We start from the raw sequence: 21,585 nt of genomic DNA on the forward strand, positions 1-21,585 counted from the left end.
GTTCGCGTTCTGTGTGTGAACCTCAAAAATTTAGAGGTTCGCGTTCACAACAGAACCTTGGTAGGTTCTGCACTGTGAACCTTTTTCATATATTAAAATTTTCACTTCATATTGACATCTTTGGATCGAATTTATTGCATTTCAACTGCGTGCCACTCTATGAATGACGCCGGCAGCATGAAAAAACCAACTCAAAACGAGCATGCACCTTGACAATCTCAAAGATTTTACTTGCTTTATTACAAAAATTTTGCTCGAAATATTCAACTTTCCGTTCGTGAATATTTGGTGACTCTCCGATGTGAGCCAACCCGCAATCACACAACATCACGAGCGACATACATAACATGTAGAGAGCGAATGATGCTTATTCAACCAATCAATAAGAATGATATCATTTTTTGATGTACAAATCTAGCTAGCGTACGGGGTCTATCTTCATCCTATGTTTACTGTATCATTAAAACCAAATCCGTGCGATTGAGGTGTTAGCTACAGCTGTATTACTTTTGGGGTAGCCTGATATCGGTAGCAAGTATAAAAACCTGGTATACGCTCTGCCCAATATCAATGTAGCAATACTCATACACCGAATACATTGCCCGATCTGGTCAAGACCGTTAAGGCGTAAGCTTATATTCCCTGCAACTCCTCTTCGAAATTATTGGCAAAGCGAAGGATTATATTGATTTTATGGGAGCATTATATCATTTGATTGCCTCAGTTGATACATTTAGCGACGTTTAAAACGCCAAATGTACTTCAGCATTGTGGCATTATGTGGCCCGAGTCGTCGCTAGGTATCGTGTACATTAATATAGGCTATCACTTCAATGAAAGATAGGGTTGGAATTAGCTATATGACGTCACGTGACGTCATGAGGTTCACGTTCGCGTTCACACAGAACCTTTCAAAAAGGTTCGCGTTCACACGAACCTGAACCTTTCAGAGGTTCACACCATCCCTACTAATTTGTATTCTTTTAAACTAGGAAAATCATGAGGCAGTTTCGCTTCGTTAGTTGTAAAACTACAGGACTCATATCAACAGAATGGCCGTCTGAGATGAGATATTCTACTGTTCAAACTCATTTTAATTACTAATTGCCGTTGGTTTACTGATGAAAACAGATGTTTTATTATGGATAGTGGATTAGACGAATAAGTTGGTAAGCAAGGTCAATAATTGTGACTTCGAAATGATTGTAAGAATCCATTTTCTCCTTTTATATATATAACCATTCCAAAATAACTTGAGGATGGGCTGCTGGATCAGTGGTTCTCAAACTGAGGGGCACGCCCCCTTGGGGGCCGTGAAAAGATCTAGAAGGGGTTTCAATTCCTATGATAGTTCCTGCTCAGTTTACCGCTAAAAAGTTACTGAATGGTTGCATTAAAGTGGAGATCTGGTTTGCTTGGCTTTTGGAAATACCTATCAGTAATGCTTCTGCGAATGTACTCTGGTAACTGCACTTGTACAGCGTGAAGAAAGTAGGGATTTCGGAGCTATGAATATCGCTTTGAGGTGTCTCGATTATATTCATTCGCCTCACGAAGTTTCGATGCTGGCATAGATAGATGCTCTTGACAGTACACTTTACAGACCGTGCTCTACGTGCCTTTGATGTTTCGAGACATTTAAATATGCTATACTCAATTCCTACTGCACCCTGTAGATAAGAAAAAGGAAATGCACAGAAAAGCTCTACGTACGCCCAGTCGTTCTGCAATAACGCGGACAACCAGTGAATTACCTGAAGAGATGCAATGAAAGTCACATTAGATCGCTAGGCATTTCTGTAACACTATCCATCAGTCATGACGACGGAGCTTATTAATCCTTGTGCATCATAATGTGACATACGATGGCATGGTATAGCTACTGTTTATGGTATCATTATTGCTACTCCGGTGCATGACTTATATCTATATTCAGCACGTCATCGCTCGTTGCACGTAGTATATTCAGTAAAGATTATTTCTCAACTTTTTCTCGGTGTGACCTGTATTTTCTACTAGGATCGTTCTATGACAGTGGTTATCAACCTTTTTGTCTTCGCGGACCCTTTCGGAACGTCAGGGACCCCGCGGACCCCCACGAAGTTTTACTTCCAATTTTGCTAAATCGTCGTGCAATCGTCATCTCTGTTTTGTGCAATTGATTTGTGTGGGCATAGTGATAAATAGTCACAAAATGACTTTTCTTGAAAATAAGATCACACTATTCATATAGAACTTGGGTTTACTTTTATTATTTCAAATCACATTCTGCAACTGCATTTCTTGAAATATACGTGGTCGTGTCTTGAAAATCCGCGTCTTCGATTTGATATGAACGAGTGCCGAAAATCCATTTGCACAAATAGATATGGTGGCGAATGTAATAATAGCACATAACGCTTCCGACGACGCATATGGGTATAATCGCAACAAATATGGCACGAAAATTGACAAACAAATTTTGTAATGAATATATACCGTCAAGCCTGGTGTTTTCTATCTAGCATTCTAGCAGCATATCTTGAAGTTATCATGAAAAAAATAGTTATGTATATCACAGGAGAATAACGATTTGTCGTGATTGACCTTACTCATCCAACTTTTTTTCACAATTCCTAACAAAACAGCAAAATGTTTGTATCAGTAGGCTATTGGCATTCAAATTGAGTCCGCACAGTGTAGGATAATTCATAATCCATAGTAATGAAGCGAAACTGTCTCGTGATTTTCTGAATTTAAAACAAAATTAGGTTATCAATTATTTTGAGGCTTCGCGAGCCCCAGGAAAATGCTTCGCGGACCCACGGTTGAGAACCGCTGTTCCATGAAATACTATTGCTAGGTACCGGACGAATTCATCCAGCTTCCACCAGCTCACCGTCTCACGAGATTTTATGATATCATAGTAGGCCTACTCGTTAACGTTGCTGGTTACTATGAACTTTATGTAACAAAACCGGCAGTAAAAGTGGACGTTTGTAAATAATTTGAACCCCACCACTGTTCTTAAAATGAAATAGGTGAAATGAAGCAATGTACGATTTATTAAAAACCAGACTATAATAAAATGGTAGCGGTCGGTAAAAGTCATCATCATCAAAAATCATGATATCTTGAACGAGAACTTAAAGGGGCACTGCGCTCTAAAAATGACGTGGTCTCAAATTGAAGGTAAAAACGAACAAAAATGGTTGGCCGCAGCCATTTCCTTCAGAACGCCACCGTAATGGAGCTGCAATTTATTGAAATTTCTACAAGACCAGCTGCCGCGGCTGCTTAACCCGTTACATGGCACGATGTCTTTATAGTCGCACTTGCTAGACGCGATAAGGCAGTCACGCAGAGAACGAAACTTAGACACATTTCCTTCATAACATCGGCTGACAACTATCTAAAATTTGTTCTCTGCGTGAATGCCTAATCGCGTCGAGCAAGTGCGACAGTGAAGATATCGTGCCATGTAACGGGTTAAGCAGCCGCGGCAGGTGGTCTTGTAGAAATTTCAATAAATTGCAGCTCCATTACGGTGGCGTTCTGAAGGAAATGGCCGCGGCCAAAAATTTTTGTTCGTTTTTACCTTCAATTTGAGACCACATCATTTTTAGAGCGCAGTGCCCCTTTAAAATAGTTCCCTTGCTTGTTACTTCCGCCGTGTATTGCAATACTGCGGCTATAGTTATCATGGATTCTGAAATTATAGTTACAGGTTATCGAATAAAAACTAGTGAGTTTCCGTCCATCGATTTTACCCAGACCTAAATACGAGCTTACGCTACGGCCGTCGAAGGTTTGAAATTATTTAAAAGCTGTCTGAACCCATGCTCGCGACTAGATTGGAGGGAAGGTTTACAGGTAGTCAAAAATCTTTGAAATAAATGCTATTTTCGGTAAAATAGCATAAATATTTCAGCCAGCGAAAGTTTTTTCAGTAGCCTACTCTCGCAATTTATAATAATCTCGTTTTTTATACTGTTATTGGCTAGGGCTAATTATATCAAATCAGCCTCTCTAGGGCTCTTAACAGATCGGGTTTGCGACGATGAAAAATGCTGTTGCAGACCCTATAACAGAGGTGGGCAAACTGCGGCTCTTTAATGATTGCCATTTTGCTAGTCAGGTTCAATCTCATTATAAATTGATGCATTCTATCAAGTATTAGCAGTAGGCGTATTGTTTTCGTGTTGTTTTTTTCCTTGTGGTTTACGTAACACTTGTAAAATTGAGAAGGTGGCACAACAGGGTTAGAAAATTGCAATTGAACTCTCGAATCGTGTTCACATTAGCGTTACACTCGTAACAATGTTGCATGATCTGGCCGTCAATCAGTGGTAAATCATTGTGTTCAACAATGAACTTGCTAATAATCAATCACGGTAGCGCAGGCAGACTTCGACAAATAGAAAATTTTCAGCTTTTCCAGAATAGATTAGAATTAGAATTAGAGCAGGGGTCGGCAACCTTTTGCTAGTCGCGGGTCAAATTTCGGGTGTACAACCTTTTGGCGGGTCGGATTTTTTCTTAGTATTATATTTTACGCTCACTTCGGTATATTATCCTACATTATATTAGGGCTGGGCAAAATCGAGTACCTGAGTGATTCGATTCTGAATCACGTAATATGCTTCGAGTCGAGTCGAGTAATCGAGTATCACTCATTATGACGTCACAACAGGATGTACCATGTCGAAGTCCAAATATGAACCTTTTATGCCACCACAAAGAACGTAATGCCTGATATCCATCACATTAAAGACACTTTGGTATTTTTTCGACCATACCGATTTCATTGCACTTCTTAACAATGTTGGTGGATGATAATGACTTCGGAAATGTGTTATTTCCAGTAACGTTCGTAGCTTTAAACTGTGCCTGGTATGCTGAAACACGGCTAATCAAGGTTTCACGGCTTCCTCAGTGGAAAATAGTATCAAAACTATAATTCTCGTCAGTAAATTAACTTTGAGTTGCGAGGACCGTATAATTTCAGTACTCGAAAAAATCGTCTTTTACTACTCGACTCGAATCATTAAAATTACTACTCGATTCAGATTCGAGTACTCGAATCATTTTGCCCAGCCCTACATTATATACATCCTACATTGCTGCAATCTCAATCATACCAATCCGAAGACACATCTATTTACACTTCAACGACACAGAATAATTGTGACAATTGACGCAGCTTGCTTTGTGAAAGGTTTTCAACTTCTGGTAACAAGTCAGATGAAACAAGAATCAGACCCTATTCAAAATGGACGTCCGAAATACGTGATCTTAGCTTGCTCTTCGTGGATTTCATTGTTCAAAACTATTGTTCACATGCGTACGTGCTTCCAAAAATCGATGCAATTTCTTTTACATTGCTGGTCAAGCAGGGATAAAGACCAATTTCAAGAACGTACTCTTGTCAAAGTCATGCAACGATCTGCACTTCGTATGAAATTCGTCATTCAATTCAACTGCATCGCATTTCAGAAAGGCCCATTTGAAATTTTCAGGCAATGGTATTGGCGTCCACATTAAACAGAGTACTGAATAGTCAGAATGCATTTTGTAGAGAAGGAATGTCGGAAAAGCGGGTGAATATTCAGTAGTTAAATTTCGTATCACAGTTACAAATGTAGTGTTGGTACTAGGTTTTCTCTCGTCCAGTATAGGTAAGTGAGCATAATTTTCTTTGTACTGTTGACATTTACAGAGTCACAGATTTGTTTTGAATGCGCCTCAACATCTCATGTATGTAGTTGTTTTCCCCCTGAAGTTGCAAGTTCAATTTGTTCAGATGTGACGTTAAATGTACAAGGAAAGCAAGATGAGATACCCATTTTCGATTACAAGATTATGGGTCGGCGATATTTGTGTTTTCGAGGAAAGTTGCTATTTCATTTCTCAGTTCATACACTCGTGCAAGCATAGCTGCTCGACTCCATGAGCGAACATGACAGAGATAGGCCTACATGACATCGCCATATTGATTCTCTGCTTCTAGTAATATCTGGCGTAACTGATTCAGTTGATGAGACAAAAATCATATTAACAGTTTTCACCATTGTGGCCAAAACACTATTCAGGTTTTTTGTCTTGGCACACAATGCCTTCTGGAAAATCAAACTATAGACAGGCTAACAAACATACGGAGGCTAGTTATCTATAATTGAATAGTTTGAGATCACGTCTGAGATGCTCCAAGCGTTGTTTGAAGCAAGAAAGAACACCTTTATTGTCACACTCACACCCCGTTAGAGTGATTAACCCTTTAAAAAAGCATGGAACACCTTCGGTTGCGAGATACACCCGATTGATATAAGCACTGATCCATCCTAGTCTATCTCCATCTCCTACTTCAACCACCTTCGTTTTATGGCGTAACAATAGACTAATACGATGTAGGCTACTATTACATCGTAGCAATGCCACATTTTTTTCATGCAGCGCTGCACTGCAGATTGAAACTCATTATGAAGCGGCGGGCCGTATTCTTGTGATAACTAATTATTATGTCGCGGGCCGGACGATTTCGCTTGGCGGGCCGTAGGTTGCCTACCCTTGAATTAGAGCTATCCAACTTTACCCAAACTAGATTAGAATTAGAATTAGAGCTACACGATGTTTTCCAAATTAGATTAAAATTAGAATTAAAGGTACACAGATTTTTCCAAATTAGATTAGAATTAGAATTAGAATTAGAATTACTGAATTCGCAAAAACCTGGAAATTTATTGAAATTGCAAATGAGAAATAAATACAGCCAAACGTTCAGTTCATGTCACATCACATCACAGTGCATTCCCATAACCATGGCAATGGGTATGGCAATAGTTATCGTCTGTACACCAAGCTTGGCTCGTTTTGCTGTTTGCTCGGTACTAGGGGTCATCAACGCGAGGTCATATTTCGGGGTTGGATATCTGTTTTTTTTATTCTTGAAGAATACGAAATAAAGCATTTTGAATTGATGAAATTGATTTCAGTTTCAAATTATTGTTGTTGTTAAAAATAGCTATTTGCCTGTGCCCAACAACACTATTCCTCTTTAGCTGAAATGGCTTCGGCGATGGCAGCAGCGTTCCATAGATGTAGGGTCAGCTGATATTAATAAGCATATTTCCTTGACGTGCGATGGTTCGGACACTGCCAAGACCGAGATGCTTAGAAAACGGCCTAGGGTCATGTCGACAAATCTATAGTCATTAGTCATGGCTAGGAGTTCTCGAGCAGCAGCAGCCTTCAGATGAGGAAAACGATTTTATTTTATCCAGTAACTCAAAACATCACGCAGTCCATGCTCTCACTCTATGCTGCGAAATATCTTTCGACCTCATCCTCTAATATATCTTCTTTGGTTAGATCTGAAGTAATCATCCTCTTTTTTGTTGGTGTAGTTGAGAGCAAGAAAGTGAACGAGCCTGTGATAACTATCTCTATTTCTTTGCTGCAGTTCTGTTTGCGATCGAAACTAGAATGTTGTTCGCATACCACAAGCTACTATGCCAGCATGGCTATCATTCGTCGCACAATACCGTACGGTGTAAGTAATGCGACGGCGGCTTGTCACTAGATTTCCCTGTGCAAGAGGGATATACTCGTTAACTCGCTGCAAACTGCCGCAGAAAAGCCAGCATTTTAAGGAAAACAATAAATTAGATTAGAATTAAAATTAGAGCCTAGGAACATTTCACAAATTAGATTAGAATTAGAATTAGAGCACAAGAACAAATCGCAAATTAGATTAGAATTAGAATTAGAGAATAGAAACATTTCACACATTATATTAGAATTAGATTACTGGCATTTCTCTCTAATTTAGTGAAATTAGACAACTAGAATTATCTAGTTGTCCGAGTCTGAGCGCAGGTCACGATCATTTCCAGCCAAACATCGGCGAATACGGCTCTTCCTATTTGTAATCTAAAGGCTGGCTATAACTGCAGCGTTTGGCCAACAAAATGTCGTTGAGAGATAAATGCAAAATGAAGGTAGGAACAAGAAAAACAGCACTTTCAAAACAGAATTGAGGGAAGGATTTGCATTCATTGAGTCTTATCTGTCAAGATTCAGTGAATAATTACAATGCCATAGTAACTTGATACGTCATTACGATACCAAGCACGAACACTTCGCCCCTAGTTGCCCAACGAAGACAGATTTACGGAGTAATGGGATTATCGAGCTACTGAAATCATCCTTAAATGCTCAGCAGCACTTGAAGGAACTGATCCGCAATGCTTTGACGTCATATTAGCCTGATTTCAAACACACTGCTGCCATGTGGGCCGCATCTATCACCACAAAATATTAAACTTCATTTGACAGCCTACATTTCGTTGTGACGGAATAAATACGAATTTTTGAATTTTGTGTCGCGGCCCTTTTAAAACTAAGATTTTTGGTATGCGACTCGAGCATGAAGTAGGTCTGCGCAACCCTGCTTTATGATATACCTGGGGACTCTGCGTCCCACGGGCCGAATGCGACTCTTTACGCAATTCTGTGAGACCCGCGAAACGCTCCATGGAATTTAGCCTATAACATCGAGTAAGTGAAGTTAATGCGTGGCCAAAAATACTGTATAAACTGATACGGAAATGCGTTCACTTTCAGGTGTAGTTTATCTATATGTACCGTGATTACGTTACCGACGTACGCCGTGCGAGTAATCCAGGTTCAAAATATAGCCAATATAGCTAAGTCTGCCGTAACAATTATAGTTATAATTCCCTGCTTCGATATTGAATGTAAAATTTTGTTTGTTGCCAGGTCTGTGCTTTAAACTGTTACGTCATACGTTTCCAAATCCTACTTCGTGGGATAATGCAATCAGTGCATGAGATCAGCGACCATCCTCACTCATGAACGATGTTATGTCAATCAATGGAAAATGCGGCTTAAGGTCCACATTTCAACAAGATTTGGAGCACTAAATATCTGTTTGCTGAAATCAGTCGTAAACGGATCTTTTTAGTTTATGGTGAGCACCGAACAGGTCTCTGTGTTTAAAGATTATACTTTCAGTTGACATTATGGAAAAATTATGCAGTGAACACATTTACTCGGCTGATTCCTGCCTGCTGGTGAGGCTGGCAAAAAAGCAAAGCCATTTTATCAACATACAGCAATGGACGCAGCCTAACATTAACGCATCCACTTAATAACACATGGTTATAGTGCAGGGGTGGGCAATTATTTTTCTCCGCGGGCCAAATGAGAGCAGAAATATGTTGGCGAGCCGAGTCAGAAATTTTAGAATATCCAGCGTGTTGATTTTATTTCTAAATTGGAGGCAATGTATTACACGAATTGGTGCTCACTGGATGTGTTGATATTGGGGAATGACAAAGTGACGGTTAATTACCCTAAAAAATACCTATTTGCCGTCATATTTTGAACAATGTGAAACATAATACATTTTGAACACTCTTTAAACCGCTATCCGCGTTTTTCTATCAATACCAGTCCCCAACGAGATGCACGATGCACGAGATGTCTTGTATACACCAATTAGCAACGTCAGTGCCCCAATCGCACCTAGCGCGGAATTTTTTGATGATTCATGATTCAATCGGTCAATAATATTGGTAATTGCAAATATATTGCTATATTTTTCAATCTCTCTCAGCCCACTAGTGGCCTACTCAGTTTTACCGCTGAAGCTGAATGGGGTACTGTCCTGGAAATATTCGGGAGGGCCCGTTGGTATTATTCCTAAGTTACATGTTGTTATTTCGTGACCTCCCGTCTGCTATGTGAAAAGATACGGAAATCGCCGAAGCGTACCAAACTAAAAAGACGACCCCGATTCCCGATTGTTATTCCTTCACTGGCAAATATTGCCTATGGACAATTGGACTTGAGGTTTTCGGTCAACATAAGGGCAGTCCTTTTCGGTCAAGATTTCTCGCTGTCGAGCTTTATTACCTTTACTTAGTTAATTTGATCTGCAGTTACAATTGCAGTGCCATCTCGGAATCCTGTATTGGGTAAAAGTTCATTTATCTTGGTGCGCCGTGGTGCGGTAATGGCTAACGCCGAAATGCCCATTCTAAAAACCATTGAATGAAGTTGCATAAATTTTCAAAAAAATACCCCATAATTTATGTTCACTCATGAAAAAATTTTGGGCGCCCGTCGAGCTCGCCACGCAATTGGGGGGTTTGTGGTGCGGGAGTTACGGTCCTAAGGATAATATATTGCTTATTGTCTTGGTAGCTGGTTTTTAGGAAGAGTGCAGCTTACCGAAATGGCCATGTTGATTAGCGAAGATTGCATCTTTAAATTTCAACTTTCGGCTTTATTTTTTTGACATCCTTCATGGGTGGTGATATAGTCATAGAAATCATGGGCAACGATTCACTTGTTTCACGAATTATGGATTTGGAAACACATCACGTAACAATTTGAAACACAGACCGTGCAATGCATAATGTGACAATGGCACCAAAGAAGGTTTGGTGACTTCTTGTGACTTGAATTCTGACGGCATAACTTGCTACATTGACATGCCCATTCTAAAAACCATTGAATGAAGTTGCATAAATTTTCAAAAAAATACCCCATAATTTATGTTCACTCATGAAAAAATTTTGGGCGCCCGTCGAGCTCGCCACGCAATTGGGGGGTTTGTGGTGCGGGAGTTACGGTCCTAAGGATAATATATTGCTTATTGTCTTGGTAGCTGGTTTTTAGGAAGAGTGCAGCTTACCGAAATGGCCATGTTGATTAGCGAAGATTGCATCTTTAAATTTCAACTTTCGGCTTTATTTTTTTGACATCCTTCATGGGTGGTGATATAGTCATAGAAATCATGGGCAACGATTCACTTGTTTCACGAATTATGGATTTGGAAACACATCACGTAACAATTTGAAACACAGACCGTGCAATGCATAATGTGACAATGGCACCAAAGAAGGTTTGGTGACTTCTTGTGACTTGAATTCTGACGGCATAACTTGCTACATTGACTTTAGTTTTAATCTGGATTAGGCATGCGAGGTACGTATAGGCTGCGTAATCACGGTATGTTAATGAACAGGCTTGATAGTAAAAGAATTTCCGGTCCAGTTTATACATCGTATGGTTTTAGTCCATGCAGCAAAATTAAAATGTAGGTTTGATATTTAAAATTTCAAACAGCCTTTCGCGGGCCGCACAGAATCGTAAGGCGGGCCGCATTTGGCCCGCGGGCCGCACTTTGCCCAGGCCTGTTATAGTGCAATTCACTGCTTTCAATTTAGAAATAAAGCAGAACGCTGCAGAAAATAGTCTGAACTTTTGTCTCGGCCCGGCCACGTAATTTCTGCTACACATTTTGGCCCCGGGAGATATAATTGCCCGCTCTTCTATGGCCTTGCTCTTCGCGAGCATCTCCATCGTCAAGCACACGAAAACGAACTTTGTTCTGACTTTTCTGACTTTCTAACTATTCACCGTGTACCATAATACAACTGCTGTTGTGTACCTATAGTCTTTTATGTGAATGCATGGGTAAATGACATGCTTGGCGATATATAAAACCCACATCATTGTGGCTTGGCTCATTAGTACCGTTTGATATACGTATTGTGACGGCATCAGTCAAATTTCGAGGCAAACATATCGGCCAGCCTTACATCAAAAGGATATATACCAAATGATCATTTATTTTGTGGACAATTCGTTTGCATAGGGACGTGCATGACTGCTTTTCTATTTGCCTTGGATCGGTTCTCAATGCTGTCGGCGGTGTCAGCGTGTCAAGTTTTGCTTAAACTAAATCTCGCAAAGCTACAACTGATACGGCATCAAGAATGTACTAGGCTTTTGACGTCGGCTAGAAACTTTCTTCAATTTTTTCCTACCGATGATGACTGGCGTAGCCATACCGTCGTTGTTCTATATAATTGTCATAATAGGATGACTACTATATTGCTGGTTATACTGAATCGAGTCATATCCAGATGTGACGAATATATTGCAATGTATGTAGGCATAATACATACAGAAAGCGTTCATCGACAGGCAGCGTAATACTTCCTAGTTTATAGGCATATCATTGCACGCATGACTGATCTTGTCGGTTGGAAATTACAGAGTCATTATGACTCCCCTGCAATGCGTGTGCCTAAGAAACGGCCAGTACTGCTATTATGTAACGACAATTTAACGATTTATTTATAAAGGAATGAGAAATGTGTCTAATGATCAAAATGGACATGATGAGTGGTAAATCCAAAAAAAATGGGAAGGTTAAAGCGATTCTACCAGACACCGACATATATAAATCCATAAATTAAAATAAGCAGTGCCCATCACGTCTGTGACGAAAGGAGATGTCCTCATAGTAAAGCCTAAAATTAATTGAAATCAATCCCGATTCCAATCCTACATCATGTCTCGTAAGTTACAGTACAATACACCATCAATCACATTCCTATATAATTTCAAATTCTAAACCTCCTTTAAAGAAAACCCATGTATGTAAGTTTATTATACAAAACCATTAAAGTTCGAAATAGTTGAACACAGATCCCAATAACCCATCATCTCCACTTGCATTCACACTGCAAAGCAATTAACAGGCTCCGTACGGAATGCAATCCTTCGGCAGAACTTTGTCGGTGGATTGCCGACCATCCCCCGCAAGATCATAAGTCGTCGACTTTTCCAATGTCGGATCTGTCCTATTCGTGCGGGAACTCATCGCTGAATAAGTCAAATTGTTGTCATCGAGACACGGGACGCTAGAAGCCCGGTCTTGAGCGTCATCCATCTCATGTATCTCGGTTTCTTTGACATTTGCGTCAGCACGCTTACGGATGCCCGTATTGGGACGATTCCTTAACAAAATGTTTTGATATAACCCAACCGTCACCAATACGCATCGTTGGGAATTGATCAGAGGTAGTGAGTAACGAAGCGATCTACTTTTTCAGAACACTGTAGTGGATATCGCCTACGGGTACTAGCCCTACTCACTCAAATGGCTGTTTTTCAATTACCTCCATTCGTGATTAATGACTTTATAGCTGTAACTAATTACGTTTTTTCCATTTGAAATTTAATCAGTCTGAGGTCGTAGATATATCCACGGTGTCACGTTCACGATGGTTCATATTGCATCTTCTGACGTAGCCACCATCGACCATTTGCTAACAGTCTACAACCCGTCGTCGAATCTAAGTATCAAGTTATGGCTCCTTCCGTCAACAGGAAAACCACAAACAAAACAGTTTCCGTCTTTCCTTAACTGGCCCTCAGACTCGCAGCACTTACGTGTACTTACAGCGTACTGACATTACACCATACACACAATTACATGTCGATTATAACCAGCATGTATTAAGCCAGAGAAAGGGCTCGAACACGCACCCCGCGAGACCATTTTGTGCGGCCCTCGGCGGTATTTTGGATTTCGAAGTATGCAACAATATTTAACTGCGAAATATCTTGTTTTTTAAATTAGAAAACTGCAAATTCACCCCAAAACTACTTCTGAAGCCTGAAACTACTCATTAAACTTCACATTACATCACTTTCAAAATTTACCACGCAGTGGAAGATCAATGAATACTTCGGCGATTAGAAATTTATATTGCTAAGACACAGTAATCAGTTTATTCAAGTTGTTATAGATCTGCTCTAATATTCGAAGGTAACTCTAACGCTGATTTCATTTGACTTAGGTAATGACAAGATCATTAGCCTTGTTGTCAGGAGTATGCCCGAAACCCGGATTTGGTTGTACTGCTCCAATGTTCTTGTATCAGATAAATCTTTGTAAAATTCTAAAGTATTCTACCTAGAATTGTGACACGTCAAATGTCCGCTGGCTGCAAAATTATAACGCGACAGCTTTTACGATGTCCTGATGCATTTTTACTCTCGCATGGTGTCTATAACTAAATATACAGCAACTATGCCAAGTACAGCAGCAACGTTATTCAACTATTTCTAAATGTGATTTTTTTTCGTGCCAGGCGTGAATTCACAATAGTAGGCTAAATCACATTTTCAACATGCGTGTGGAATGTCAGCCAGCAACACCCCGTCAAATAAGGCCTACTCGGAAATACATTGAATTCCCATATTATTGGTGCTGCGGCCCGCGGCGCCATCAAAAAGTAGGAAATTGGCCCGCGTGCACATTTGAGTTTGAGACCCCTTCATTGAGCCATCCGAAAAGCATCGTTGATATGGAAATATATAAGGCATGGAGTCACCACGAACCACATTCTTAGCGAGTTGCATCAACAACCCGTGACTCCCATGTCATCGTAGCAGTATGGAAATGGAGCGGCATCAAATTCGAGAAGTTTGACAAGGCTTAGCCTACATCCTCACATTAAATCTAACGGCAAGGATGAAAATATTATGGAACTTTAAATAGACTTGCATGGACGGGTTTGAGATGACTTGGTGTTTGCATCACCCGAGTCGTAGCTCGACTTGAAACATTTTGAAGTGACTTAGTTCGATTCCACATTTGCGGTGTATCGAGCTTAGTGACCTTATTTCAAAAATTCCTAAAAGCGAAAGTTTGAAATATAAAGCTTGTGGAGGTTGCATCCTGTTATCTCGCCAATTACTGTCACTGGCCTGAATAATGCTCATATAGCTTAACCACAGTTGAAACGTGTGGCGAGATAGCGTAGTGGTACGTTCCATCGCTGCGACACCCATCAGTGAGGGTTCGAGTCCGACCGAGGTCGGCTCCAGGATTCCTACGTAAGTGTCGGAGGTTTATCTAGGCTCCTGCTCGCCACTTAATTCGCGTATGCGGTGTCTTAAAAAAGCCTAGAATTGGCCGTGCTAAAAGTCGGTATATACGAAACATCAGAAGGAATATCGGTCTGGTGTAAAATGACCAATTTGTCGAAACACCCCGAATAACTAACAACAATAACAACAGTTGAAACCAACCTCATGTATATTATGATGCAAATCATTATTAAAATCAACACCACCAGGGTAGCCGTGGATGCAATGACAGCGGTAGAAATTCCTGGATCTGTTGTCTCCGCACCTGAATAGACAGAACAAACTCATCTTTTAAAACCGAAAGGCTTGAAGTATGGTATGATATCGAAATTTCTAAGTATTTAGCATTTTTCCAGAAGCATGGCTCTGATCCAACTTTTGATTTGTCAAATAGATTGCATAACTCAAAAAATCGTTCAGTGCCCGGTTTATGTGTAGCCTATATCTCAAATTGCAACTCAGACTCAACCACGCCGTCGACATCTATTTGAAGACAAAAAAAAAGTTGGTTGATTTGCATATGAAGGAATATAATAATAATCATAATTTACTAGTCCAATCTGAATATCATGAAAATGCATGATATTCGATCGCTGTCGCATTACAACGTTACAGTAAACATTTCGCTTATCGTAACCTCTAGTCCATAAACAACGAAGATGAGTTTTAAAATCGTGACTCTGTGAAGGTAGCAGTTACATAAATATTAATATCATTTTGTTGAACTTGGAAGTTATTTCCTGTGCTATTTTGCTCGGATGATTAAGGTATGGTATGGAATGATTGAGGCGGGTACGGAGTATATGGACATTTCCCATTCCATGCCATACCATTCCATGCCTTAGTGGAGGCTAGACGAGTTAATCAAGTCTTCTTTCATTTATTGCTGGTTACAATTATCACACATCAAGATTCTGTTTTGTGGAACAAATATATCGTGTGCGGCGACCTTTTACAATCCACGTTCCGCGTTGATGCCTTATCCTGACCCTGTAGTATCGCATGTCTATACATACCTGCCGAAGCAGTCGTATTGAAGCTACTCGTGTCGGCACTAGTCCTTGTCGGATTATTAGCTAATGTCGCATTGCTGTGGGTTGTGGAGTTCTTAGTCGTGTATCCAACCGTGACTGAAAAACATAGTGCAAATACTCGCATTGAAATGTTATCTAATAATACGTGGTCTTATCAAGCAAAATAACTCGTCATGAGAATTGACAATAATGCCTTATACGAAGGTCGACAGAAATTCGAGTGATTTCTACGAACGCCTAGTGAGGATCATTCTGACGAATACATTTTCCATATGCCATTAAATTTGCTGACGCGATACAACGGCCTCGAAGAAGGCAACGGCGACATTTGCTCTAGTAATATGAAAACGAACAGTGTAGTCCTAATGTTGAAATAGCGGGGTTCACAATTTATTTTGAATATTAGGGCCTAATAATGCTCAAATAGAGATACAAATAGCGTTGACATATGTCTCATTTTTAAATTGTACCATCATGCCTGCATTTATGTATTGCTGCATACTATGCTATATCATACTATATTGGAGCCTTTGCAAAATGCCGGTTTACCTAAATCTATGCGTCTCACCGGCGTGGAACTTGATCCATTTAGAAGTAAATATGAGTAGCATGGGAATGCACAACTAATGAAATGTGTTCTGGGTAGATCGAATAAAAACAAATTGATTTTGTTACATAACATAAGATATATTCATATATATCAAGATTCTATAATGGGGATTAATCCGCATTCTCATGTATCACTGCAAACCTGATGAAGTAGTCGCATTGAAGCTGGTAGTCGACTTTTTTATGTCGGCACTTGTCCTTGTCACATTGTCTTGTAATGTGGCTTTGCTTGATATGAAAGTAGTAGAATTATTCGCAGTGTCTGCAACCGTTACTGCGAAAAATAATGCTCATACTTGAGAGATATCCGATGATGTGTGATCACATCAACCCAAAATCATTTCCGATCGATTGCAATATCGTATACAGGAGGTTTGCAAAATTATGGATTCTTTCGAATCATGCTGCGTATTTATATAATCATTCATGAAAATACCTTTGAAAAAAAAACTATCATATATCATGGACCATGGAGACTGGAAGGCTCCAATATGTTCCATCAATCATCAACCTCCAACCAAGAAGACCCCGGCCATCGTCGTTGTAAAATTAGTAAATCTAACAGGCTTTCGATCCGTATTGACATATAATTAACACCGGTTACGTTACAAGTTACTAGTAGAAAGTTTGCAGGAGGGAATGTGCCTATTTCGTGTCCGGGTAAACCGAATTGGGAGTATAGGCAATTGCTATAGTGTATCTACGACAAAGTCATATTTCCATACATCTTTATGAAAGATTTCTCACGAGAAAGTCATATACTAATTAGTTCATAGATAGTTTGATGTGATCATCTTGGGCTTCAATGTTGGCTTGCTACATACAAGCGGACGAATATGAATGAATGAATTTGTTTTAAAAACAATTATTCTGATTTCTCCGGTAACTGAGGCAACACATCGGTAAACCTAACTAAGGCGAAGTAATAAATACCTTCACGAGTACCATCGATCAATTGCGTATACTTCGGGTGGGCGGTTGTAGTAATTGCACCAGTTGATGTCGTAGCATTATCCATTAGGAGAGGGAAAATAATACTAGGACAATTAACGACTTAACCCCTAAGTTTCTGGGAAGCTATTGAAAAAATGAAGTAGATACTTGGTATTACAAGTTATCTTTTTGATCGACTAGATGTAAGGTAGGGTGTTTTTTTTTATGGTAGACCGTTTATTGTAGACCGTGGATATTCTAACATGTGGACCCTGGCTAAAATTAGCACCGATACTATACAGGCTTATTTTGATCAATAACAAAATTCCTGAGATGGATTTAGGATGTATGCAACCTTGTTGTCATCCTTAGACATATTTTGTTCTAATAATCGCACAAATGGAAACAACAGAATTCTAATGCTGACGACACTGCTAAACCACAGAATGTACAGTCAAAACGGCCAGATGTTAATGGGTATATTAGGCTGAGTTACCAAATGACCAGAATTGATCGAAATGGGATTGAAGACACCTGAGGTACGAATGAGAATGCAAGGAGATGATCCGCTACAATTGGCAAACAATCAGACGCAAGATATAATCGTTTTTACCAGAGATCTAAGCGGACATATGGTCAGAATAAAATCATTTTAGATACGCTGTCATGAGTATTATAGTTTCTCTATCACTTGGGATTCTGTTGCAGAAAATGTTTGAAAAATATCGCCCGATTCATACCCGGCCAGCTACACAGGTTCACTTCTGTCATAATGTAACATTGTTAGCAAGGATTCTGTAAATCGCTTCAGGTGGTATTTCAATTAAATGCATTTCATTCACACTATGAAGAAAAACAGATGGGTGTCATAACGAAGCAATTCTACTGTTTGAAAGTACTGAAGTAGGCTATTCATCCAGTCCTGGAAATTGCTACGATTGTACTTGTAATTGAATAGATATTTAAAACATTACCTACTTGCATATCAATACCTGTTACGTTACACCCCCTGAAAAAGACTGTAATGAAATGAAATATTTTAGTACACAAAATTTTTTCGCCCAACCCATGACTCGCCTCAATATACTCGAAAACAATCGTAGTGTGATTCATGACTAAAACTCTAACATGGGTGAAAAGGCGTATCACATAACATCATCACTACGAGAATTGAAATCGCTTGGGACAGCCCTTTAACATATCCTATCCCAGGGTTTGCAAACCAGCATCCAGCTGAAACTCATCATCTGTTTCATTATTTGACAAAAGCTGCATTTTTACGATTACAAAAAGACTGAGCGACGGATTTATACGCTGTTCATTCTCTGGTAAATGTAACAAATACACCAGTTTAGTGAAATATATCATTTGCATTAGAAAAAACGATTTTCGCTTTTCGTCACTGCGAACACCTCGTTATGGGACGAAATAGTGGTTTGAGGTGACTAAAAATCACATCTCTGTCTCGGGTTCAACCTCCGAGCGATGTTGTCGAATAACCTGCCTCTCCAATAGGTTTAGCATAAATTGCAGGAGGAAACCATGTTCTGAATTCAGCGTGAAACCCTATTTCGATATCATTAAAGAGCATAATGGCGATATAAATTGGTTGGACATTAATCGAAATCATCTTTCAGTGGCATGTAAGCCTACATATGACCGCACTTACCTTATTGTACAGCTCGGGCATCTTAAAAGATTTTATGAGAATCGTAAGTTGCCACCCAGTTGAAAATACCTCGCAATATTTATGAAATAGCGACATGAGTCCATCAAATATTTTAGGGATGACCAGCAATGGCAAACTTGCCAATTTAACATCATCCATGATATAGAAATTTTTACGATGTCATGCTTTGAAATCTTGTACAGAATTTCCCCTGAATTCCCCCAATAAATCAGGAGTTTTCTTGAACATCCTAACTTTAATAGGTCCGTTTTAGTTACTTCCAGGATGAGATGGTCATGCCCATGCATATTCTATCAGACGAATCATGTATGTGCTTGTGGCTGTACTGTGCTGGCATATATTCGATGGCTACTGGGCTAGACAGCAGGGCAAGTCTTGATACTGGTATGTATAATATTACCCAATTCGGTCAGTGTCGGTTGGAATTGAATAAATTCCAATTCTACAACATGGGCAACACCAATGCCTCTATGCTAAGTACCGGTCGTCTTATATCAACGCGACGTTGTGTAAGCTATATTACTATGCATCATTCCTGAAATAATTACCAAGTGCAATGAGACCAATTCTGGTATATATAATTAATCGATAAAATCGGCAAAATTGTCTTTCACTATGCTCAACTAAAATCATTCGCTTGCAAATACTTGAAACTCTGTGCTTCACCGCATATGCTGACTTCAGTTTTAGATTTCCAGATTATATAGGTAGCAGAAAGAGCGATTAGGTAGTGTAAATATGTGCGAGTAATCGTTTCGCTAGATCGCATATGTCGTGAAATTAATTGTCAATTAAGAATTTGTAATTCTTCCTGCGAACGCAATTCGATAAATCGTGAAATATTCGCATAATATCGGACTCTTTGCGAGTCATGTTTAGGCTACATTGGTCTGTGACAGAGAGCAGACAACATACCCATATATTTCCGCGTAATTATTCACGGCAGCACAGTCATTTCTATCGCAGGTATTTTAGGATGATTTGTCCTCCTTTCGCACGTAAATGTTCTATTGTCGTCATTGTTCGCATTTCGTACCCCATGCCATGGTGGAAATATGATAAAGCACGAATTTTGCACCCGCGGATATACATGCTTTCTTGAATGTTGTTACATACATTGTTCGACATTCTCTGTAACATCTAGACCTTTTCACATGCGAGGATCTGTCGCAATTTTTAAAAATAGCATACCCTAACGATATCACCGCTAGTCATCTAGACAAGTTCTTGTTTTTACATTGGGGTATGTTGATACAAGTTCTTATTTCTTACTCAAACGTGACAATTCTACTTTGTTTCAATTGCCAGCAAAAAGTCTCTTCTTTTTGGGTGTTGAAATTATGGTAGGTTATCCGCTATCGGAATAAAGACGGCGCAAAGCGCAACCCATTGATGTTGCAACTGTGAATTATACCACTATACGCCACCTCGCCACTGCGCTGTGACTTGAAGTGTGGATCTAAGGTGGTTAGCAGTGTTGGCACCGAGTTCGCACTTTCTAGTCACAAGTTCTTTCGAGTCATGACAAGTTGTAACGAGTCTGTAAGTTACGGATAATTATTTGAAGAGCTTCTTATGAGGTACAGAACTTCAATATACAGTTGAATAGTATATTCATATCGAAAAGAACCCGAATATTCTCGGCTGACACTCGTCAGGGATATAATCGTCAGCAACTAGTAGAGAATTGGAAAGAACATTCTATATCAACAATCGTATCACAAAATATGAAGTCACGAGCATGAAATTTCGAATACGAGAGCGTTCAATGTACTATTTTTAGATGGAACACGACACAGCCTTTGATGGTTATATTGATAAAAGTCGACTCCAAGGCACTCGAATGAAAGTGAGAACGGCTCCATCCAACGAGGTGAAATCTATCGTCTCGATAAATATTTTCGCATGCTAAATATTGCGGGAATGTCGTTCAATGTAAGCGAATCTATTGACTAATTAAAATAAATTCGTCAACTGCAAATTGCGTCAAAATCGTGAAAACAACAAAGTCTTTAGTTCCTGATCAAAAATATGAGCGTTGAATAATGGTGCATCGTGGATATATGATCCCATTTCCCGAAAATCCATGCTGACCTTTAGTTTGTTTGTTTCATATTCACGGAGGCTCGACTACATTGGTCATTTTACACCAGGCGGATAGTCTTAATATTGTATTCCGTATTTACCACCTTCTGGCACAGCCTACTTCTAGAGCTAATTATAAGTGTCCGCTTATGCAGATCACGTGGCGAGGAGGAGCCTAGATAAACCTCTCACACTTCTGCATGAATTCTGGAGTCGACATCGGTCGGACTCGCACCCGCAACCCATTGGTGTTGCAGCTGCGGTTATACAACTAAGCTATGTCGCGCTGACCTTTAATATTGATGAGAATTCAATGGCGGAAATCCGTAATTGCGCACAAAGTTCAGTACTTTGTTATTCCAAATTCCAAATTGTTATAGCCCGTATAATTGGTGATGGTACATCCGGCATATCATCGGGCTCATGATGGTTTGAAGCATGTGTGACATGGTCGCTCAGCTAGTCTCACACAAACGATATTTATTGAATACATAATTC

General features: G+C 39.6%; 1 protein-coding gene across 1 annotated transcript; it reads right to left on the reverse strand.

Annotated features, from left to right (window-relative positions):
* Positions 1-11,209: 11,209 nt before the first annotated feature.
* On the reverse strand, positions 11,210-18,323 carry LOC145441050 (uncharacterized). Its single transcript, XM_080318834.1, has 5 exons — positions 17,313-18,323; positions 16,522-16,653; positions 15,753-15,866; positions 14,899-15,001; positions 11,210-12,815 (listed from the first exon to the last, which is right to left on the reverse strand). The coding sequence occupies exons 1-5, from the start codon at positions 17,395-17,397 to the stop codon at positions 12,551-12,553; spliced, it is 699 nt and encodes a 232-aa protein (XP_080174960.1). The 5' UTR covers positions 17,398-18,323; the 3' UTR covers positions 11,210-12,550.
* Between the last annotated feature and the right edge of the window lie 3,262 nt (positions 18,324-21,585).

The sequence above is a fragment of the Botryllus schlosseri genome, chromosome 1 (assembly GCF_051294905.1).
Source record: "Botryllus schlosseri isolate E-star chromosome 1, Bs_hap1, whole genome shotgun sequence".
Lineage (NCBI taxonomy): Eukaryota > Metazoa > Chordata > Ascidiacea > Stolidobranchia > Styelidae > Botryllus > Botryllus schlosseri.